This window comes from Corvus cornix, chromosome 2, assembly GCF_000738735.6.
Source record: "Corvus cornix cornix isolate S_Up_H32 chromosome 2, ASM73873v5, whole genome shotgun sequence".
In the NCBI taxonomy this organism is placed as follows: domain Eukaryota; kingdom Metazoa; phylum Chordata; class Aves; order Passeriformes; family Corvidae; genus Corvus; species Corvus cornix.
Window position 1 is genome coordinate 91,420,820 of NC_046333.1, and position 18,159 is coordinate 91,438,978.

The following is an 18,159-nucleotide window of genomic DNA, read 5'->3' on the forward strand; positions in this document are numbered from 1 at the left end:
GTTTTCACAGGCCACCTGGTGTAATGGCAAGAGTGGTTATTCAAGGACATAATGAGTAGTTCAGATCTAGCACACATAATATGCACAGCAGCTGCTGCTCTCCTCCCTTTTCAGGCTTGGTAACTGTGAAACTACAACCTTTAAATAACACCCTCTTAACTCTGTAAAAGTTTAAGGATGCAGTAGGTAAGGAAGGAGCCAGAGCATCTTGGTTTAGGGCCTCTCAGCTGGAGCAGAGCAGGCACAGCTGGCTGGGAGGCTGCTCAGTGTGTGCTGAGCCTTCCTCTGCCAGGGGAGGAGGAACAGAGCCCTGACAGAAGGTGAGGGAAGGCCCTAATCATATAATCATAGGTATGCATCCAAATGTGCCATAATGGAGTTTATGTTTTTTCCCTGCATGGCATGAGATCACCAGAAAACTGACATGCCTTGCTAAGTGGAGGGAAGACAACCTTGCTGGCAGGTGTGATTGCTGGCATGATCCTTTGGTCAAGCATCTTCTGTGCTGGGAGCCATTCTTATTTCTGTCGTGTTGTGCACTTAAGCTTGGTTATAATTTAAATTAGCAAGGGCTAACCAGCCTTCAAAAGGAGAACTGCATCATGCAGCTCATCCTGTACATCTGACTGGCCACAGAAAACACAGTGGCAGAGACTTAGCAGCTGTGTGCAGGTCAGATGAAGGTGTCCACAGGCCAGGGCTACTGTCAGACTGCTGTGCTGTGCATCACCACACTGACAAGAAAAGCCTCTCTGGAAAAGATAACCACGTCAGGCTTTCTAAGTAGCTGATGAGGGCTTTTTAATTTGCTTTGTCTACTGCAAAAAATACTTGATATTCCATGTTGAATTTAGAATTTCAGTTACAAACATAAGTATTGGGCTTAGGTAGTTGTAGCAAAACATTTCTTTTGAGCAGGCACAAGAAAATCAAATGAAATGTTAGAATATTAAGCATACCAGAGGAGGAAAAGGTCACCTTGATCTTCTCTCTCATTCAATCAGAGTGTGTAGCTGGGCTGGAGTCAGGGTCATCCAGGTCCCTAGGGACCCTGTTTTTCCTGTCAGGATATCCTCTGTCACATCATCTGTCATGTTTGTATGGAAAGCTTAAATGCTGAGCTAGCAGGTGGAAAGTGGGACTAGGCATTTTTCAGCTGCATGTCTACTTTACCCTGGTAAGTCAAAAAAGACTGTCAGCAGTGCTATTCCCAGTTTTTTCTTCCCTAAATGGCACTGCTTGGTTGATTTGACTTAAGTACATGAGTAACTTTTGGCTTAACTAGAAAAAAAAAAAATCTGATAATTTGGTAATGATTCAAATCTTTCTTTTGCCAGACTCTCCTGAGAGTGCACACTGTGCCTATTCAGGCTGAGTTTGCAGGACACCAAGGATATAATAATTGCATTTATTCCCCTTGGATAAAAGATGTGGATACACTAATGCTCTGTCATCTTGAGTTTCTTTGGAAACACTATAGATTTTGGAAATGGGTACACTGCAGTCCTGTAGTTTGCTGTCCCCTACCTTCGAATGAGTGCAGTGTCAGGGTGTGTCTTTGTTTGTGCCTCACAGTCTCTGACATTTCAGCACTCTGAAATCAAGCTCAGGAGGCAAGAGAATGTGGCCACCGCCTCTCTCACTGGCACCTCCACTCCCTGCACGGTCCTGCCTTCGGTTGTCCTTCTCCTGGGGAGACTCTGACAGATGGAGCTGCTGCTGGGCCCTGGGCTGCTGCCAGGGGGATTCTCTGCAGATCAGTGGCATCCATGTCCAAACCTGTCACTGCCTGGATGGCCTTTCCAACCTGGGAAGCTCCTGGGAGTTCTCCCGGGAAGTCAGCCCAAGCCTGCACAGGCTGATTCCCTCACACACCCCCTGTAGAAAACGGACTAGTGTATGACATAACAAGTAATGGAGTTATCATTTAGTAATTGAGAAAATGTCTTCTCATGATAGCTGCCTGTAGTTTTACATGTACAATGTTATTTCCCACTGTAAATTCTGAGTCAAGAAAAGCCTGCTGGGTTTGGACTCTGCCAGGAAGAGGTGACTCCAGGTGATAAATGGCATAAATATCAATATTTGTAGACCATGGTACATTTAGATATTAATATTAAACTACACATGTATAATTACACCATTTGACTTTAAAGAATAATTTATTTTGGCAAATAAACTCCCGGAATGATGAGGATTTGCATTCTCTGAAAAGTTAATCAAATCATAAAAGACAATGAACAATAGAACAGAAGAACCCTTGGCTGGACTAAGATGTTGCAGTTATTGCATGTATCCTAGAATATAATCATACCATACCCAATTAAATATACATTTTTATCTTTTAACTTAATAGAGTTGATTTAAATTACTGACATACATTTTGGGACATACAGTAGGGTATCAGTCAAAATTTTATGCTACAATTATTAAATACAAAAGAAGTGTGATTTCAGGTACAACCTCATTTCAAACAATCAAGGATTTTATTAAGCATCCTAGGAAACAGGAACTTCTATTCAGAATTAATGTAAGCTCTGCTCACTTGCTTTATCACAACCATTGTTATGCTTCATGGATGATCTGCCTTCATTTCTTTATATATGTTTATATCTTTCTAAGTTTCCTGAATGAAAGCCATTATGATGGTGTTAACAACTCACATTTTAAGAAATAATTTTTTTAAGCACAGTCTTGATTTTTTTTTTCATCAGATAGCTCTTTGATACATAATATATAAACATGTAATATATTTAGGTGTTAAATCCATATGAACTAAATTACTAAATTTCTGTGTAGAGCTAGAAGTCAGTTTAACAAACCAAATAAGAGACAGAAGTATAATAAGGAAGGTGGAAAAAAAAGCATTAAAGGATCAGTAAAAATAATTTCTGTAAGCTTGTAAAAATGCATAGTCTTGAAATTTTTATAGAAAAATCTTCCTGGGCTACAAAATTACTAGATTTTTTTATGAGTTCAGGTTACTTAATGATACTTTATGTGCTACTTGCTTACTTGCTTGCTGTGTCCTTTTGGCTAAATACCATTACTAAGGTAGTGAAATACATCCAGGGTTAAGACTCCTTAGCTTTTATCCTGACTCTAACGATACCCTCTTTGGCTTTTGTCTGGTTTGACCTTTCTGCCTGTTTTGCTTTATGGATGACTGAAAGATTTACAGCCAGAGAACTGGCTATGAGGAGTAATTATCACTTGCTATATATACTGTTTTCATAACTCGAGATTTCCTATATGCTGTGTATATATGTTTCCAAAGCAGTGAAATCCAGGATTTCATAAATAAAACACATAAATAAAAATTTAAATGAAAGAAATAGTTATGCAGTAGTTAAAGATGAAGGTAGTTATTTCTTAGGGCAAAGCAAATTTTAAAACTGTAATTACAAGGGTAAAAACTGTTGCAACCCAAATCCTTGCAAAGGTAACATATTTTTCTTCCTTGATTCTTTCTTTTCTGGCAGCTTCTGCTGAAGAATAATCTTCTATCTGACCTGACATTTTCTTCCTTATTTGAACTGCGATTCTTAATCTCAGCATTTTTGTCTTTAAACAAAGAAATGGTTGCCTGCAAGTGGATGAGATTCATGAAAAAGGTTTTGCTCATTCATTATTTATAAGCTTCTATTGTGATTTTCTTTTTTTAATTGGAAACTTTCAACTGGTGTTCGTTATTGCTGATATGTGATAAGGATAACTGAAAAGCTTCTCAGTCCTGTCTGACAAGGATATATTATGAAAGTTAAGATTGCATTAATTTGCTAAGACTTTCTACATGATCCACAACATGAAATGTTTCTGTATTTATTCTGAAGGAAATTAGCTTTCCTGACACTTAGTTTCATTCAGCATTGTAGAGGCATTTGAGACAGCATTTCCAGTCATGTGGTAGATCGTTATTTTGCGAAACAGCTTTCAAAACAAGTGAGACAGGTAGGGCAGGTTAGCAGAGATTTTGCAGGCAATTTGCACAGGATTTACTGAAGTATGGGAAGTGTTCTCAGGCTTGGCATCAGTTTGCAGTCTCCTGCTTAGGTTTTTCACTGCTTGTGTTTGGCCCGTCTTCTTTCCTGGGACTTGCTCTCTGAACTCTCTTGGCCACAGGATTGTTGTTGCTCAGTGCAGCACATAATCTCCTCAGGAGACTTCCCAGGAGGCAATAGCGGGAATGAGAAAGACCTAAGACCTGTCAGTGACAAATCATTGCTAGGTGACTGGTGGTGTAAAGTGTTAAAGAAAAGCATTCACTCTTTAAAAGGGAATGTGAGCAGAAGGTAAATTGGAGAGAGGAGCCTCAGGACACCATAATGTAATGTGTCAGAGCACCCTTCGCCCTTTCTCTGGACTGAACCTGTCAATGAGCTGCCAATAGCTTGCTAATGGTGAGCTTTCAGACAGGTCAGATGTGCCTTTGAAAGTGTGAGTCCTTGTGCAATGGCATGATTTTTGATTCATGTCTAGGAGATTGATTTGAAATTTGAAATTAAAATCTGTCATGGCTTAAACCCAGTCAGCAGCCAAGCCCCACGCAGCCACTCAGTCACTCCTCCATCAGCAGGACTGGGGAGAGAATTGGCAGGATTAAAGCATAAAACTCAGGGGTTGAGATAAAGACAGTTTAATAAGAAAAGCACAAGCCATGCACACAAGCAAAGCAAAACAAGCAATTCATTCACCACTTCCCATGGGCAGGCAGCTGTTCAGCCATCCTCAGGAGAGCAGGCCCCATCACATGTAACAGTGACTTGGGAAGACACATGGTGACACACCAAGCATCCCCCTCTTCATCCTCCTTCCCCCACTTTATATACTGAGCGTGATGCCATATGGTCTGGAATCCCTTCGGTCAGTTGAGATCACCTGTCCCATCTGTGTCTGCTCCCAACCTCCCAAGCCCTGCCAGCCCCCTCCCCAGTGTGGCAGCATGAAAAGCAGAAAGGGCCTTGGCTCTGCGTAAGCCCTGCTCAGCCATAAAAAAAACCCATCTCTATATTACCAACCCTGTGTTCGGCAGAAATCCAAAACACAGCCCTGTACTAGCCACTGTGAAGAAAATTAATTCTACCCCAGCTGAAACCACCAGAAAATCTTTCCAAATTTTAGAGTTATTCTCTTCCTAAGGATCTTCAAGTATTTCAAGTGTGTATGGACCAGGCTTAGTTTCACCTGTTGGCAAACACTTTGTCAAAACTCTTCTGAGATTTGATAACTAAGTATTCCCTGTAGCTGCCAGTAGTCCTGTTGAGCTGCAATGCATGAATAAGGAATAATGGTCAGGAACTAAAAGGCTCTGCTGTAGGACAAGGTTTAATAATAATGGTTCCTGAGACAGGCTGCTGGGTGCTGATTATGCAGCAAGATTTTCTAAAATGCTAAGCATCTAATCACCCCCACTGAATTAGGATGGTTAAGCAAGAGGGGCAGCTGGAAAACAATGGGAGAAGGGATTGTTAAACTGATGTCATAGGAAGGTTTAAGCGGCTACAGTGATCATTTTCTGTGTGGAGAAGCAGGAGAAGATAGATAAAAAATTTTGAATAGCTTTTCAAGGACGAGTCATGGAGAGAGCACCTTTTGCAGGCATGTTTTTTCAGAACAAACTAAGACCTAGGTATTTTGTATGCTTTCAGCTATATGTAATATTATATTTCTGCTGCCTCTAAATTGAGAATAGCCTGTGTCCTCTAGACGAGAAACCTCTGTGACCCTTAGTTACCTGGAGAATAGTCCATGGTAAGTTTATTAAATTTACCTTAGCATTTACTTTGCATTTGTTGGAAATTGAATACTCATCACTTGCTCATATTTCTCTTTGTAGTTTGCATGGAATTCTAAGTTTATAAAGAGCTGCAGTAACAAAACAGTGTTCTTAGTACTGTCAAGCTATGGTAAAGTGTTACGAGCTTTGAAATCCTTAATCTTCATTTGGAGTCGTGGTTTCGGCACTGCAGTGATGTTAGAGCAGACATGTAACTTGGCTTTATGGTAGCCTAGACCATGCTTTTTACATGGATATATCCCAACAGACATATAGGAGTTCATGAAACTTTGAAGGATACTGTGTTTTTTCAGAGTGCCCTTACTATTATAAGCATAAATTGTACTGCTGCTCATACTGGTGTAAACATTTTTTATGTTGGCTTAACTGCATCACCATGAGGGTTATTTCTACAACTGTAGTTAGACTGACATAATTGAGGGTGCTATTAGCTTTAGATGTAGTGTCATTGAAAGCTAGACATAGAGGAAAATGAAGGAAATCCATCTGTCCCATCTCTTATGCATTGCAAGTGCATTTCTCTCGTCCCTAAACACTCTCAGTAGAAACTGTCTTCATGAGGTGCGAATAAGTACACTTTAAAAAGTGGTGAAAATAGAAATTATGACGTATAGTGAAAGGAACTGAAACTAAGCATCTGGAAATTCTCAGTGTAAGTGGATAACAGTCAGACTGGTAATCACAATACTGCTGTGCATTTTGGTAAGTTTGTTTTACTCAGCTGATATCACTTGCAGGACTCTTTTTTTTTTTTTTTTTTTTTTTTTGCTTTTATTCAACAAGAACATGTAACTTCCTGATATGGTCTTGAAAATCCTCTGTACTAACTTTGTGAAATGTGAGCTAATTAATTAAGTTGTAGTGTGTCAATTTGTGTGGAGTTGCGTAAAGTGGTGTACTAGTTTGAAAAACAAACCAGTGGGAGGCACCAAGTCAGAATAACAATTTAATGGAGGAAATTAAAGAAAAGGAAAAAAAAAACCTAAAAGAAAACACTGGCTTAAACTGACAGAGTCAAGATACAACCTGAGTCTCTGTTAGTCAGGGTGGTGGTAGCAGTCTGGTAGAATGGTGGCTGCAGTCCTCTGAAGCGGTGATCCTGTAGAAAAAGGGTCTGCTCCTCCTCAGAAGGCCCAGTGGTGGCTGTGTAGCTCCTGTCCTCTGGAAATCCAGTGGGAAGGTTGTCTCTGGCGTTCGGAGTCTCAGATTATATCCACGATGGGATGCTTGGTTCCTCCCTCTGGGTGGAGCATCTCACAATGGGGTAATGAGTCATGAGGCCAAGTGTTGATTAGGCCCATTAACAGAAGATAGTCCAGAGGGAGTTATCTCTGAGTCAGGTGGCAGGACAATGATGGGCAATTAACAGAAAGATAGTCTGGGGGGAGGAGGCAAGGAAACACTGCCCCACCTGGTTTCAACAGCTCCTGAGGATGGTAATAGAATACACTGTAACCCAGGACAAGTGGGCTATAAAATTCTGTAATAAAACATGTAGAAAAAAAATTTTAATACACCTTTGAGAGTATCTCATTGTTTGTTGGCAGAAGGCTTTCATGTTGGCCATATAAGTAATCTATTCTATGACAATTTATTAACAACAAGGATTAATTGTTTATAATTCTGTGAGAATTCTAGGCATAATTTACAGTCACATTTTTCTAGGCCAGTTTTATCTGGGTTGGTTAGTTTTTATAACTTTTGTCCCTCTGTGAAAGAACAGCTTCAGATCCTCGTTCTGAAATTTCTCCACTCTTGTCATGGTATTGACAAACATTATCTCACAAACCCAGTATCTTTTCCCTCCTATTTTACTTCTGCATTTTAACGTGAGCTTCAGTACAACCTCTCTATCATGACTATGGAAAGATCTAGTTAAAAATAATAGAAGCACTACAGAAAGAAGTCAGCACCGTACTCTGAATATTCTGAAAAGCACTTCGTTGGTGTGTTTCTTTGAAGGAGTTCTACTCCCTCCTGTCCTTTTGTTGTTGAACACTCAGAGGTTTTGACAGATACAAGCTACATTATACAAATACTATCCTAACTTTAGTAATTCAGAACTCCCAAAGGAAACTGAATGGAACGGCATATAGAAAAGTAGAGCCTGCAGTCCCATCTTTAGCTGTATTGACCTATGCAAGAGAGCAGAGAGCCACAGTGCTGTCCCCTTGCTTTAATTAATATTTGGAAGTGACTTTGTCACTGATCAGCACTTGTGCTTAGGGATCTGAAAAACCAGCAGCTGTGATTCTCCTTGCTGGGAGAACAAAAGATCACAAAAAACCTTTTTGTGTCTCCCCCTCAGCACCCCTGTAATCACACTATAAAATGGATAGTATATCCTTCCTCTCAATAAAAATATGGTTTATTTCCCTCACAGACTAATTTCCACAGTTGTCACTACTTTAAGATATCAAAAATCTTTACAGGTTTTCTTGACTTCAGTAAAGTGTGGCATGTCCTCTATGAACTGTACTTTCCCATTGGTAAGGGACAAGGCATTGATCATGTGGTTTCCTGGCAGCAAATGTTGAGGGTTTTTCCCCACACTCTTAGGTTTCTAAGTCCCAAAATCTTGCTCTTCAGGCTGCCATGGAAGTTTGTTTCTCAGAATACTGAGCTCCATTCCTACAAGGGCTAGCTCCTGCTACCCAGGCTATCTAGTTCAGGCACATTCTCAGTGTTACTTCACCTGTGAAAGAAGCCGTGTAAGAATTTACAGATGTTGAAAAGAAAGGCCATTGTCTGTCACATGAATTAGTCACAGAAAAACTTTCTTAATTGCTGTACTTTAATCAGACCACAGATTTACACTGGTTTTGTATATGCTTTTCCACCTGTTATGTGCTTCCTACATCTCATCTAGTCCCAGTAAACTCTCCATACAGAAATGGTTGTAGAGCAACCTTCATTTCCCTTCTATGCTCATCAGAGTTATGAGGCTTTAGCCTGTTGCTGTGAAGTTGGTACTAGACCAACACCAAGGTGTGTGTCATCCCCTTTTGGTGTCAGGGGATGCTGTGGACTCTCTGGCATCTAATGTGCACACCGTATATCAATGCGCATCCTGATGTTTGTCTCTCTTCTCTCTAGGTTGTGTTTTGATGTTTTAGATCTGCAGGTAACAGCTATCATGCTACAAATACAAATGGAAGTGGATTGGTTCTGGTTTTAGCATTAACCATTTTAGCTTTTAGATGATTTCTGGAAATATTGTATTGTTTAGGATTGTCAAGAATTGTTCATGTATCTATTTCACAGTGAATGTTCAGTCTGCAACAGAAATTATAAACTTATATTCACTCCGAAGAGTATGTGGTGCCATGTGGATGGGCTTTGTGAAACTGCTGCTGGACACCGGCAGATTTTGCTTTTATTCCAAATTAGTCTTAGGTCCATCCAAGTGGATCATGCTCATGTGAAAGGCAAATGAGTCTTCAGAACTGCAAACTCCAGCTTTTGTTGGAGGTGTAGTAGATGCCTAGAACTATCTGCCAGATTTGCAGCCCAGTCTACAATTTACTGGAGACAATTTTAACAATATAATAATATATATAACAACATAACAATAAAAATAGTGGTTTGTGTTAAGGAAACTTTTGCCTCCTGTGAGCTTAGTATTAGTATTAGTCAGCCTGTAGATTTTACTAAAATGAAGCTAGCTGTGCTATTCAGCAGAGCTGTACAGGCAAAATCACTTTGAGTGAGAAAGGAGAAAAGGTTAATGTGGAGTTGTTGGGTGAAATACAGCCTTTTCAAATTTGCCATCTAGCTCAAGATCATCAGCTCCCAAAATCAGTGTCACAAATAGGGTCATGAGCTTGGAATTTAAATGTAAATTGGGTTGTGCATGCCCAAACAAAGAGGCCTGAAAGGAAATTTTTGTCTCTGCTGAGCCAGCTCTTCAAAGAAATCTTTAGCCAATGGGCCTGTGGTTTGTAAGTCTCATCAAAATATAAAAGTTTTAATGTAAAAATGATAATTTAGTAAGCTCCTGCACTTCTAAGCTGTACCAAAAACCTGACAAAAATGGCAGAAATTAATTCATGCCAGATGTTATCAGAAGTGCGGGACAAATGCATGTCAGAGTTCCAGGTACAGTGGCCAAGGCAGCAAACAAACAAATTCCTCCACCTTTATACTCTATTCTGTCAGGTACAAGAAGGCCAGAGATGTGACAATAGTCCCAAAACAGCAGATGAGACTAACAGTAAAATTTTAGCTCAAGTGTGTGTTGGTTTTAATTATATAACATAGTATGTTTTGCAGTCAGGGTACTAATGAGTTGCTAATTCCCATTCAGAGTAAGAGAATTGATTCCCAGCATATCTACTAAGTAACCAGTCTACTCCATACTGGCTGGAGCCTGCCACCGTGACTCTCCTGGGAAATACTTCACAGGGCGAGATGTCCTAGTTGTTTAAATGGAAAGGGAATGTGTGATTTAGCTGTGTTTGTTCTCCCAGTAAAAATTTCATGAATAGTGTGAGCCAGTAAGAAACTATGTGATCTTTAAGCTGGAGATGACTGTCCAATAACAGTTTCCTGATTATGTTAACGAGTTCTTAAAATACTTTACATTTCTTTCAAGAACCAGAAATATTTCTTCTAATGATGTTAGCTGTCTGGCATTCTGATTTAATTATTCATGCCCTATTCTTTCATATTTCTTTTCCTTTTGACATACTGTCAAAAAAGAAAACAAAATCAGTTAAATAATTGAGAACATGTGAACTGCCATAAATAATCACTCTTGTTTGTTTCTCTGCAGAACAAAAGGAAGTAAAGGTGGGAGAATACAATGCTGTGGATGACAAATTGGTTATAATCAACAACAGCATCAGGTTCCAAGGTAGGAGACAAAAATGGAAAGAGGTACAGGAGTGGCATGGGTAGCTGTATGTAGTTTCTAAGACTGTGTGCTCTTAAAAAACTGGTTTAAGATTTTTAATATCAAAAAGCTGTAGAAAAGTAAACACTATAGAAAGTAAAAGGGAACTAACCTGTGCTTGAAAAACCAGGAGAATTCTGAACAGAAAATTGCAATGTTTTGATATTGTATACTTGGTTTTTATTCCAATGATAGGGCAAAATCAGATTTTTTATGTGTACACAAATGTTCTTTGATATTTCAAGAAGCAGGTTCTTCACCAATGAATAATGTTCTATTTCATCCCCATTTCCCATGCCCCCAGCTCATCTCACCTGAGGGATGTGAAACAGGGCCAGACAGGGTTTTCAGACCCGCAGCACTCCCAAGGTCCGCAGCAGACATATAGCCTTTGTTGCTGTATCTTGCTGGTTTTTATGCCAAGGTGCTCCAAAGATAATATGGGGGCCTCTGCCCTCAAGAAGTTGGAGTGCAGACATATCCATGTTTTTCAGAGCCCATGGCTGTGGCAGCCAGGTGTGAGCTGAAATGAGTTTTAAGGGTGTCTCCTGCTGAATATAGGCATACACATTATTTTCAAAGCTTATTTTTAAGATTTAATCTTAAGCTCTGCAGTTCAATGAGAAAAAGTGAACTCAGCTTTGTGAGTTCTGTGTGGTTTTCCCCTGGAAGTGGTGAGGTGGATCAGTATCAAGCTGTTGTACTATTGTACTCTCCAACACCTACCTCCAGTAGGTCCCAACACCCAAGTTTTGCATGAACACGGGTGGAGTTTCATTGCAGTGATCTAATTCATGACTACTTGTCTATCTGCTGGAGCTTTCCAACTTTCCTTTTGGTATGCCTTGCTGGGCTTAAAAGAGTACAGCTACACAAACTTCTCACATCTCTCTGGAGAATGGGGCTTTGGAAACGAAGAGTGAAGAATCTGTCCCAGTTGCCAAAGTCTGGGACCCAGCAGATTATTTTTGCTGCAAGGAGGAACTAATGATGCAGGTGAATACCGATTCATTCCCACTAATTTCCAGAGAATATATGCAGGATGAATCCAGTTACAGGAGACAGCATTTATTCATAACTCCTCACCTTTAGGGACAGTATATGATGGGGAAAAGTCTCTGTACAGTCTTTTTCAGGACAAGACTGCTAGGTGTCATTCTGACCACATGTGAAGGTGGTCTTTCCACCCATAACCTGTCTTGTGGTTTTCTTAAGATGTATTATGTGACTCTCAGTGAATCTTTTCCTTTTACTCATCTTGGCTTTCATTGAGACAGTTGGATATTCCATGTGGAGGACACTGACTTCCAGTCAGTATAAGAAGCCTAGTAACTTTAACTATTTGAAATAGAGAGTAGTAAAAATGTTCCTGTTTAAACCATTGCAAAAAATTCCACAGCAACAGGAAGCAACAGGACTGAATGACCAGTGCACAAACAAGAAAATACATTTTGTAGACTCACTGTTTGTTTACATTTAATAAATGCAATCCATTAATATACTCTGTAGAGTTTAGAAACAGTAGGGTGAGGTTTTATTTTTTTAGTGTTAGTTCTTTTAAATCAGGCATGTGTTTTATTGATTTTTTTGTTTGTTACTTGTCTAATTTTATGAATTGCCATGGACTGTAAACACATGCAATGTAGAGGGAAAGAGGAAAATCTCAGGTATTTTTCTCCAATATCAAATCAACAAATGGTCCCTTCACTGCCACTTTTTTGTGATCACCTAAAGGAATTTTTTTCTGAAAAGTTGGACATAAAGACCAAAGGATAGCAAGTTTCCATGGTCTGAATTGTTTCATTTTAACTCTTATGGGTAAAGCTATTTTATTGTGCAAATCCTTGAATATTCTTTTAGGTGCAAGGCAGAAGAGTGGATGTAAAATTTAGCCATGGCAGCTGCTAGTCAGGTACTCACAGCTCTGCTTCTGCAGTCGTGCTCTGAATGGAGTTGCTTGGCCCCGTGGCCCTTGCAGCCCCAAGGAGAGCTGATGCAAAAGGACTGGCTCAGGAACTGTAGGGCACAAAAAATCTGTTTCTGAAGGAAGACACTGATGCAAAAGGCCTTTTGCCAATCTCCTGCACCAAGGACAAAAATTAGTAAGCAGGTGAAATGGAGTGTGGGAAGTCGGGGATGCAGAGCTTTATTGCAGTTGTAGGAAAGTGATTCTCCTCATTAAACCAAGAAGCTTTTAATTAGTTGGAGCTGACTGTCGATGAAGTACACAGCTTTAAACACAGTTTTTAAATTTAGACATTCAAATCCACATCTGCAGGGATTAGCAAAGTGGATCTGTCCCTATAAAACTTTTGCTATCCATTTTCCCATATTGTTCCCTTCTGTAGAATCCTGAGGGCACCAACAACCCTCCCTTCCCTCCTCCCAGGGCTTCCCCCACCATGGCCACAGCCTAGGACCACTTTTCAGCCCCAGGGCCATCAATCCCTGTCCCAGGGATGCCACACTAAGGCTGATCTCCAGACAGGCTGCTTGAATTTGCTCTGGCAATGACAGATGCACAGAAACGATGCTTTCTGTTTTCTACTCATTGCTCTGTCACTTGTCTCAGAAAAGCATAACCTCCTGGTAAAATTTACACTCATAGTATGCATTTTAGTGTTTGTTTACTTTTAAATGAGGCTAGTTAGCATGTATGGGGTTCTGCATTGGGGTTTTGTTGTGTTTTTTCTTCCAAAGAGGCTATTTACCTGCTCCAGAAATGCAAATCTTCATGTCAATCAATGTGACTAACATATGTCTGTCAAAGTCACTGATGTGGTTCACCGTTGCTAAGTGTGCTAATTCAAGGTATAGTACTTAGGTGAGGCAAAGTTTCTTGCAGAAATTCTACATCTGGTTGAGCTTTAGCCTTTTTTTTCTTCATGCAATTCTAGGTCTTGAGCCTCCAAAGGACAAAACAATTATACAAGAGGAGCTGCGCAAAATCTCCCTGCCTCTCTACAGCATCCTCTCTGCCCTCACAATCCTAGGAATGATAATGGCCAGTGCCTTCTTGTTCTTTAACATCAAAAACAGAAATCAGAAGTAAGACATTCATGTTATTTCTATCACAAATTCTTTCATAATGTCATGTTCATAGAACCAGTCATGGGTATGTATCTATCTCCATGTATATGTAAGGAAAATGTAAAACTGTGGAAAGATGGTATTTTAGAACTATTTAATTGAAATCACTGGGTAATATATTCACATTGAAACAGACTGGATTTAAGTTCTTTAATACTGTCTGAAAAGTGTAATTTTCTAGTTTATGTTTGACTGTCTGCTAATAATGTTAACTCTAGCTAATTAATCCATCAGTAAAAGAGGGGGTCTTTCTACTAAGCATTTAAAAACCTGAAACAATGCCAGACTTTATAAAATAGCAAATACTGTGCATGCCTATAGATTTCATGGAGTTCTAGAAGAGTTATCTGTTTACCCGGTTATAAAAAGCTCTTCTTTATTGCTCTTGTAGCCTAGCAGTAATCTTTTCATCGTTAATGCACTATTACCTTTTGTCCATAGACTAATAAAGATGTCCAGTCCCTACATGAACAACCTTATCATCCTTGGAGGAATGCTTTCTTATGCGTCTATTTTTCTTTTTGGTCTTGATGGATCCTTTGTCTCCGAAAAGACGTTTGAGACACTTTGCACAGTAAGTAATTCCATATATTCTAGTTCAATTCTAGTTGAATTCAGTCTTACAGGAAACTCTGTGAGGAATGCAAACAGAAAAGTTCAGTAGTTGGACGTGTCATTCCATTAAATCACTGATTCTCATAGTTCTTTCCTGGGATATTTTCTGGGACCAAATTCTAAAACATGCACAAAGCTTCATTATTGTGCTGGTTGGTGGTTGTTGTTGTTGTTGATATTATTATTATTATTATTATTATTATTGAAAGCTTCAGGTGCATTGGGATTTGATCTCAGACTGAAAGGGTAGACACACATTCCTGTTTTGAAATCATACCTATGACGATGATTTACTAAAGGTTGTGTTCATAGCATGACAACTTGTAATACCTGTAAAGCTACTGTGTTTTCTTTATACATTCCATATTATTTTAAACTACATCACTGCTGCTTGTCTATATCTCCTTAGTCAGCCTCTTTGGCTGACTCTCCAGGCTTCTTCTACTATTTTGAGGCTATGCTATAAATTCTCACAAGCCTACATCCATATAGAATACATTCTAGTTAAATCAAAACAAGCAGCTCTGAAACCAAATTAAATATGTCCACCTAGAAACTTGTAATGTCTTAATTGTTCAGTGTAATATGCATTTACTCTGACTTGCAGAGGCCTTTTCAAAGAAAGGGAAAGGGCAAGAACTTTACTTCAAGGATACTTTTTCCAGAAGCAGTACAAAACAGCATCTAAATTTATCCCATATATCTTCTCAAAAAATTCAGGATTCTGATTGACCTGTTGCCTAAAAATATCAGACTTAGAAGTTACCTTCACTATCATTTTGATTCTTCTTCATGTCTCTAGAAAGTTGCGGTTCACAGCACCTTTTGTTTTTAGGAGCCTGAATTTCTGATCATGACTAGCAAGAGAGAAATTTTACTTCAAGTTGGATGCCTAAAGCCAAGTTTACTGAAAGTCGGATGCCTAAAGCTAGTTGATGCAGATACATCCCAATATGTCAGCTGAAGCCCTGCATACTGGCTAGAACCATTGCAGAAGTGAAACACCATGTGACCTGTTGAGTTAGACCATTTCAAAACACTGGAGATTCCATAGCACGTGCTAAGGTGGACTAGAAGACATACTATAGGTGCATGTACAGGATTGTCTGATGAAAGTCTTACCTTCCTTAGCTGGGCCTGGACACAGCTGTACTTCAGACACTTAAACTTTAGCAGCAAAGGAAAGGAGAAGAAAAGAATATCCAGTCTTCCTACAACTAGAGCTCTAATTCTCAATACAGCTAGTAAAAAGAGGTGCCTTAAAGATTTGAAAAGGATGATCCTGTTCACCTCTCCCAAACTAGTCTATAACTCTATGAATACAATGGGGCCAATAGGAAGTAAAAGAAGACATCATCCATTCTTTAGCCAGGAATTATGCCCTTTTTTGTGAAAGAGCTTCTGATGGAGCAGAAGAGTCATTAGGAAGCCAGCTGTTGATGTCAATCCCCATTCTTTTCTCATCCTCCACTGCAGAAGGATCTAGTGGCAGGGGACATAATTTTTAAGTCCTGTGTCTGCTCAGCCTTGAGGGGCTTGTATCCAGAGCTCCTGAGTACACTGCCAGGCTGCAGGCCACCATATGACTGGGCTACAACCCTCCTCTGGAAGCAGCCATGCACTGCTGAACAGAAGGAAAGTGGGAACCAGAGGTACTTATCAGCATCTAGCTGTTCTAGGAAACAGATTTCCAACCAAATGTAACTATATGAGACTAAATTTGAGTCCTTCTTTACATGTGAAACATCTCAGTCTTAACTCTGAAAAATGAACCAACATCCAAAATCCTGTGCCTCTGAGCTAGAACATTTCTTCTGTCTGATTTTTCTCTAATCTGCCTCTCAAAATGCAATCACTACTCTTATATCCTAAATGCAACAAAATTTAACTGTGGGCTGCTTTTGTCTAATCTTACATATCTCTTTCTTTCATTCCAATTTGTATCTGTCACATTATGTTAGGTCTGTTTGTCTGCCATAGAGGGATAGATCTGCACCTGAGTAAAACACCTACTTGAGTTAGGTGACCAATAAAAGAAAGGATTGGAAGAGAATGCTGTGTCCTAGAGCCAAACTTTGATTGAGAAATATCACCACATGCCTTAAGCAGAGGGGTTTTTTTTTGTTTTTTTTTACATAGTTAAATCCTGTATAAACAGAGCAGAGTCTGAGATTTCTTCCCAGTCTTGGCTTTCCAGGTTTTTGGTCCAGTACAGAAGCATTTCTGATTATGTTTTCCTGTGCATGGCTACTGATATATCTTATGAATCCCAGCTCTATCAGCAATTAGTGTTACAGTCATAGATGCAACAAATCCTTCAGCAGTTGTCGATAGGGAAGGTTTTTCCAACTTCTTACTCATTAAAAAAATTCTTACAAAATTTCTCCTCCAACTGTATTTTTTTTAAATGGGATAGCTTATGCTTCTCTTAGATATCATCTCTACATGGCTACCATTGACTGTGATAATTCAGTTTTATTGTATCTAGAAAACTCTGAATTAATGCTGGGAAATTCATAAATATGAGAGGCAAACCCACTTACCTGTTGAATAACTCTTCTCTCTCTCCTCATCTCCTCAAAACAGCCACCAAGTGCTGGGTACAAAGTATACATTTGGCTTCATGTCAAAAACATCCCAATTCCCATGTAGGCAATATGCTTAGGGATTTCATAAGGTCTGCTAACAGATACCAGTGCTTATAGGATCAGGCCAGGACAAATCTCTCTTCATCATCCATCTCCCTGGAAATGCATGGTTTTGATTAGTCATTCTAGCCATGAGAGATTAGTTTAAAACTCCCATTTGATTTCAGACTGTGGATTAATCTTTAAAAAAAATAGTTACATTTGAGAATGATCATAAAAAGCCACTGAGGCAAGTCATCAAGGTGTAACAACTGTATCTCAGACACAGAGAGCCATGTAAATGAAGGGAGATTTTTTTTTTTGGAAGGGAAGTAAAAATATTCGTTCAAGTTTTATAAGCACATGCAAACCTATAAAGCTGTCATTAGTGTTATCCCCTGCCTAAGCCAAGTAATCACCCTCGTTGTCTTCTGTATTTCAGAAGTGATTAGATCTCACCAGGGTAGCAGTATATACACAATAGCCAGTGTACTTAATTAGATACATTATATATGGTCCCTGTTTAAGTTTCTGACAATTTCCGGCAACACTTATAGAAAGTCCTTAGAACTTCTGTTGACTAAGGTGTTCATGCCACAGGAAGGGGATGGGAAATAGGTGGTCTTTAAGGTATCTTATAGTTCAGGCCATTCTATTATTCTATACTCAAAAATTCAGGAAAAATCATTTCCAAATTGTAGGTATTACATTCAACTCTGCTGGATTTGTTTCCTCTAGAGCATTGTTGTTTGTAGTGCTGTTTGGAGGGTGAAATGCTTTGCATCCTCAGCTGTTTTTTTGCTTTTCTACACTATGTCTATATGTGGCATATGCCTAATGCTGTAGTATTCCAAGGACACTGAAAAAGGATCCAAAATTACACCAGTAACACCTGAAAGTTTCCAAGGATTTATTTGACAAGTTGTACTACAACTTTCCACTCTGTAAGGCACTCAGTGTAAGAGGATATGGTCCATAAGTCATTATGCTGAAACATAGAAACAAATGTTAAATCTAGTTAAGAGTCAGTAAAGCACTTTAAGCATATAGTCAAAAATTTGCTGGATAAGGGATTATATTAGTCTTTAAAATTATATAATGTTGACTCTGTGACAGAGTGATAGAGTGAGTAATTG

General features: G+C 39.2%; 1 protein-coding gene across 3 annotated transcripts in view; it reads left to right on the forward strand.

Moving 5' to 3' along the window:
* The window catches only part of GABBR2 (gamma-aminobutyric acid type B receptor subunit 2), a 469,148-nt gene that overhangs the window by 295,142 nt on the left and 155,847 nt on the right, over nt 1-18,159 (forward strand). For all 3 annotated transcript variants that reach the window (XM_039548719.1, XM_019282587.3, XM_039548720.1), the window contains 3 exons: nt 10,572-10,652; nt 13,589-13,739; nt 14,223-14,355. In XM_039548719.1, the coding sequence (XP_039404653.1) occupies nt 10,572-10,652; nt 13,589-13,739; nt 14,223-14,355 (365 nt within the window). The remainder of the gene's footprint in view (nt 1-10,571; nt 10,653-13,588; nt 13,740-14,222; nt 14,356-18,159) is intronic.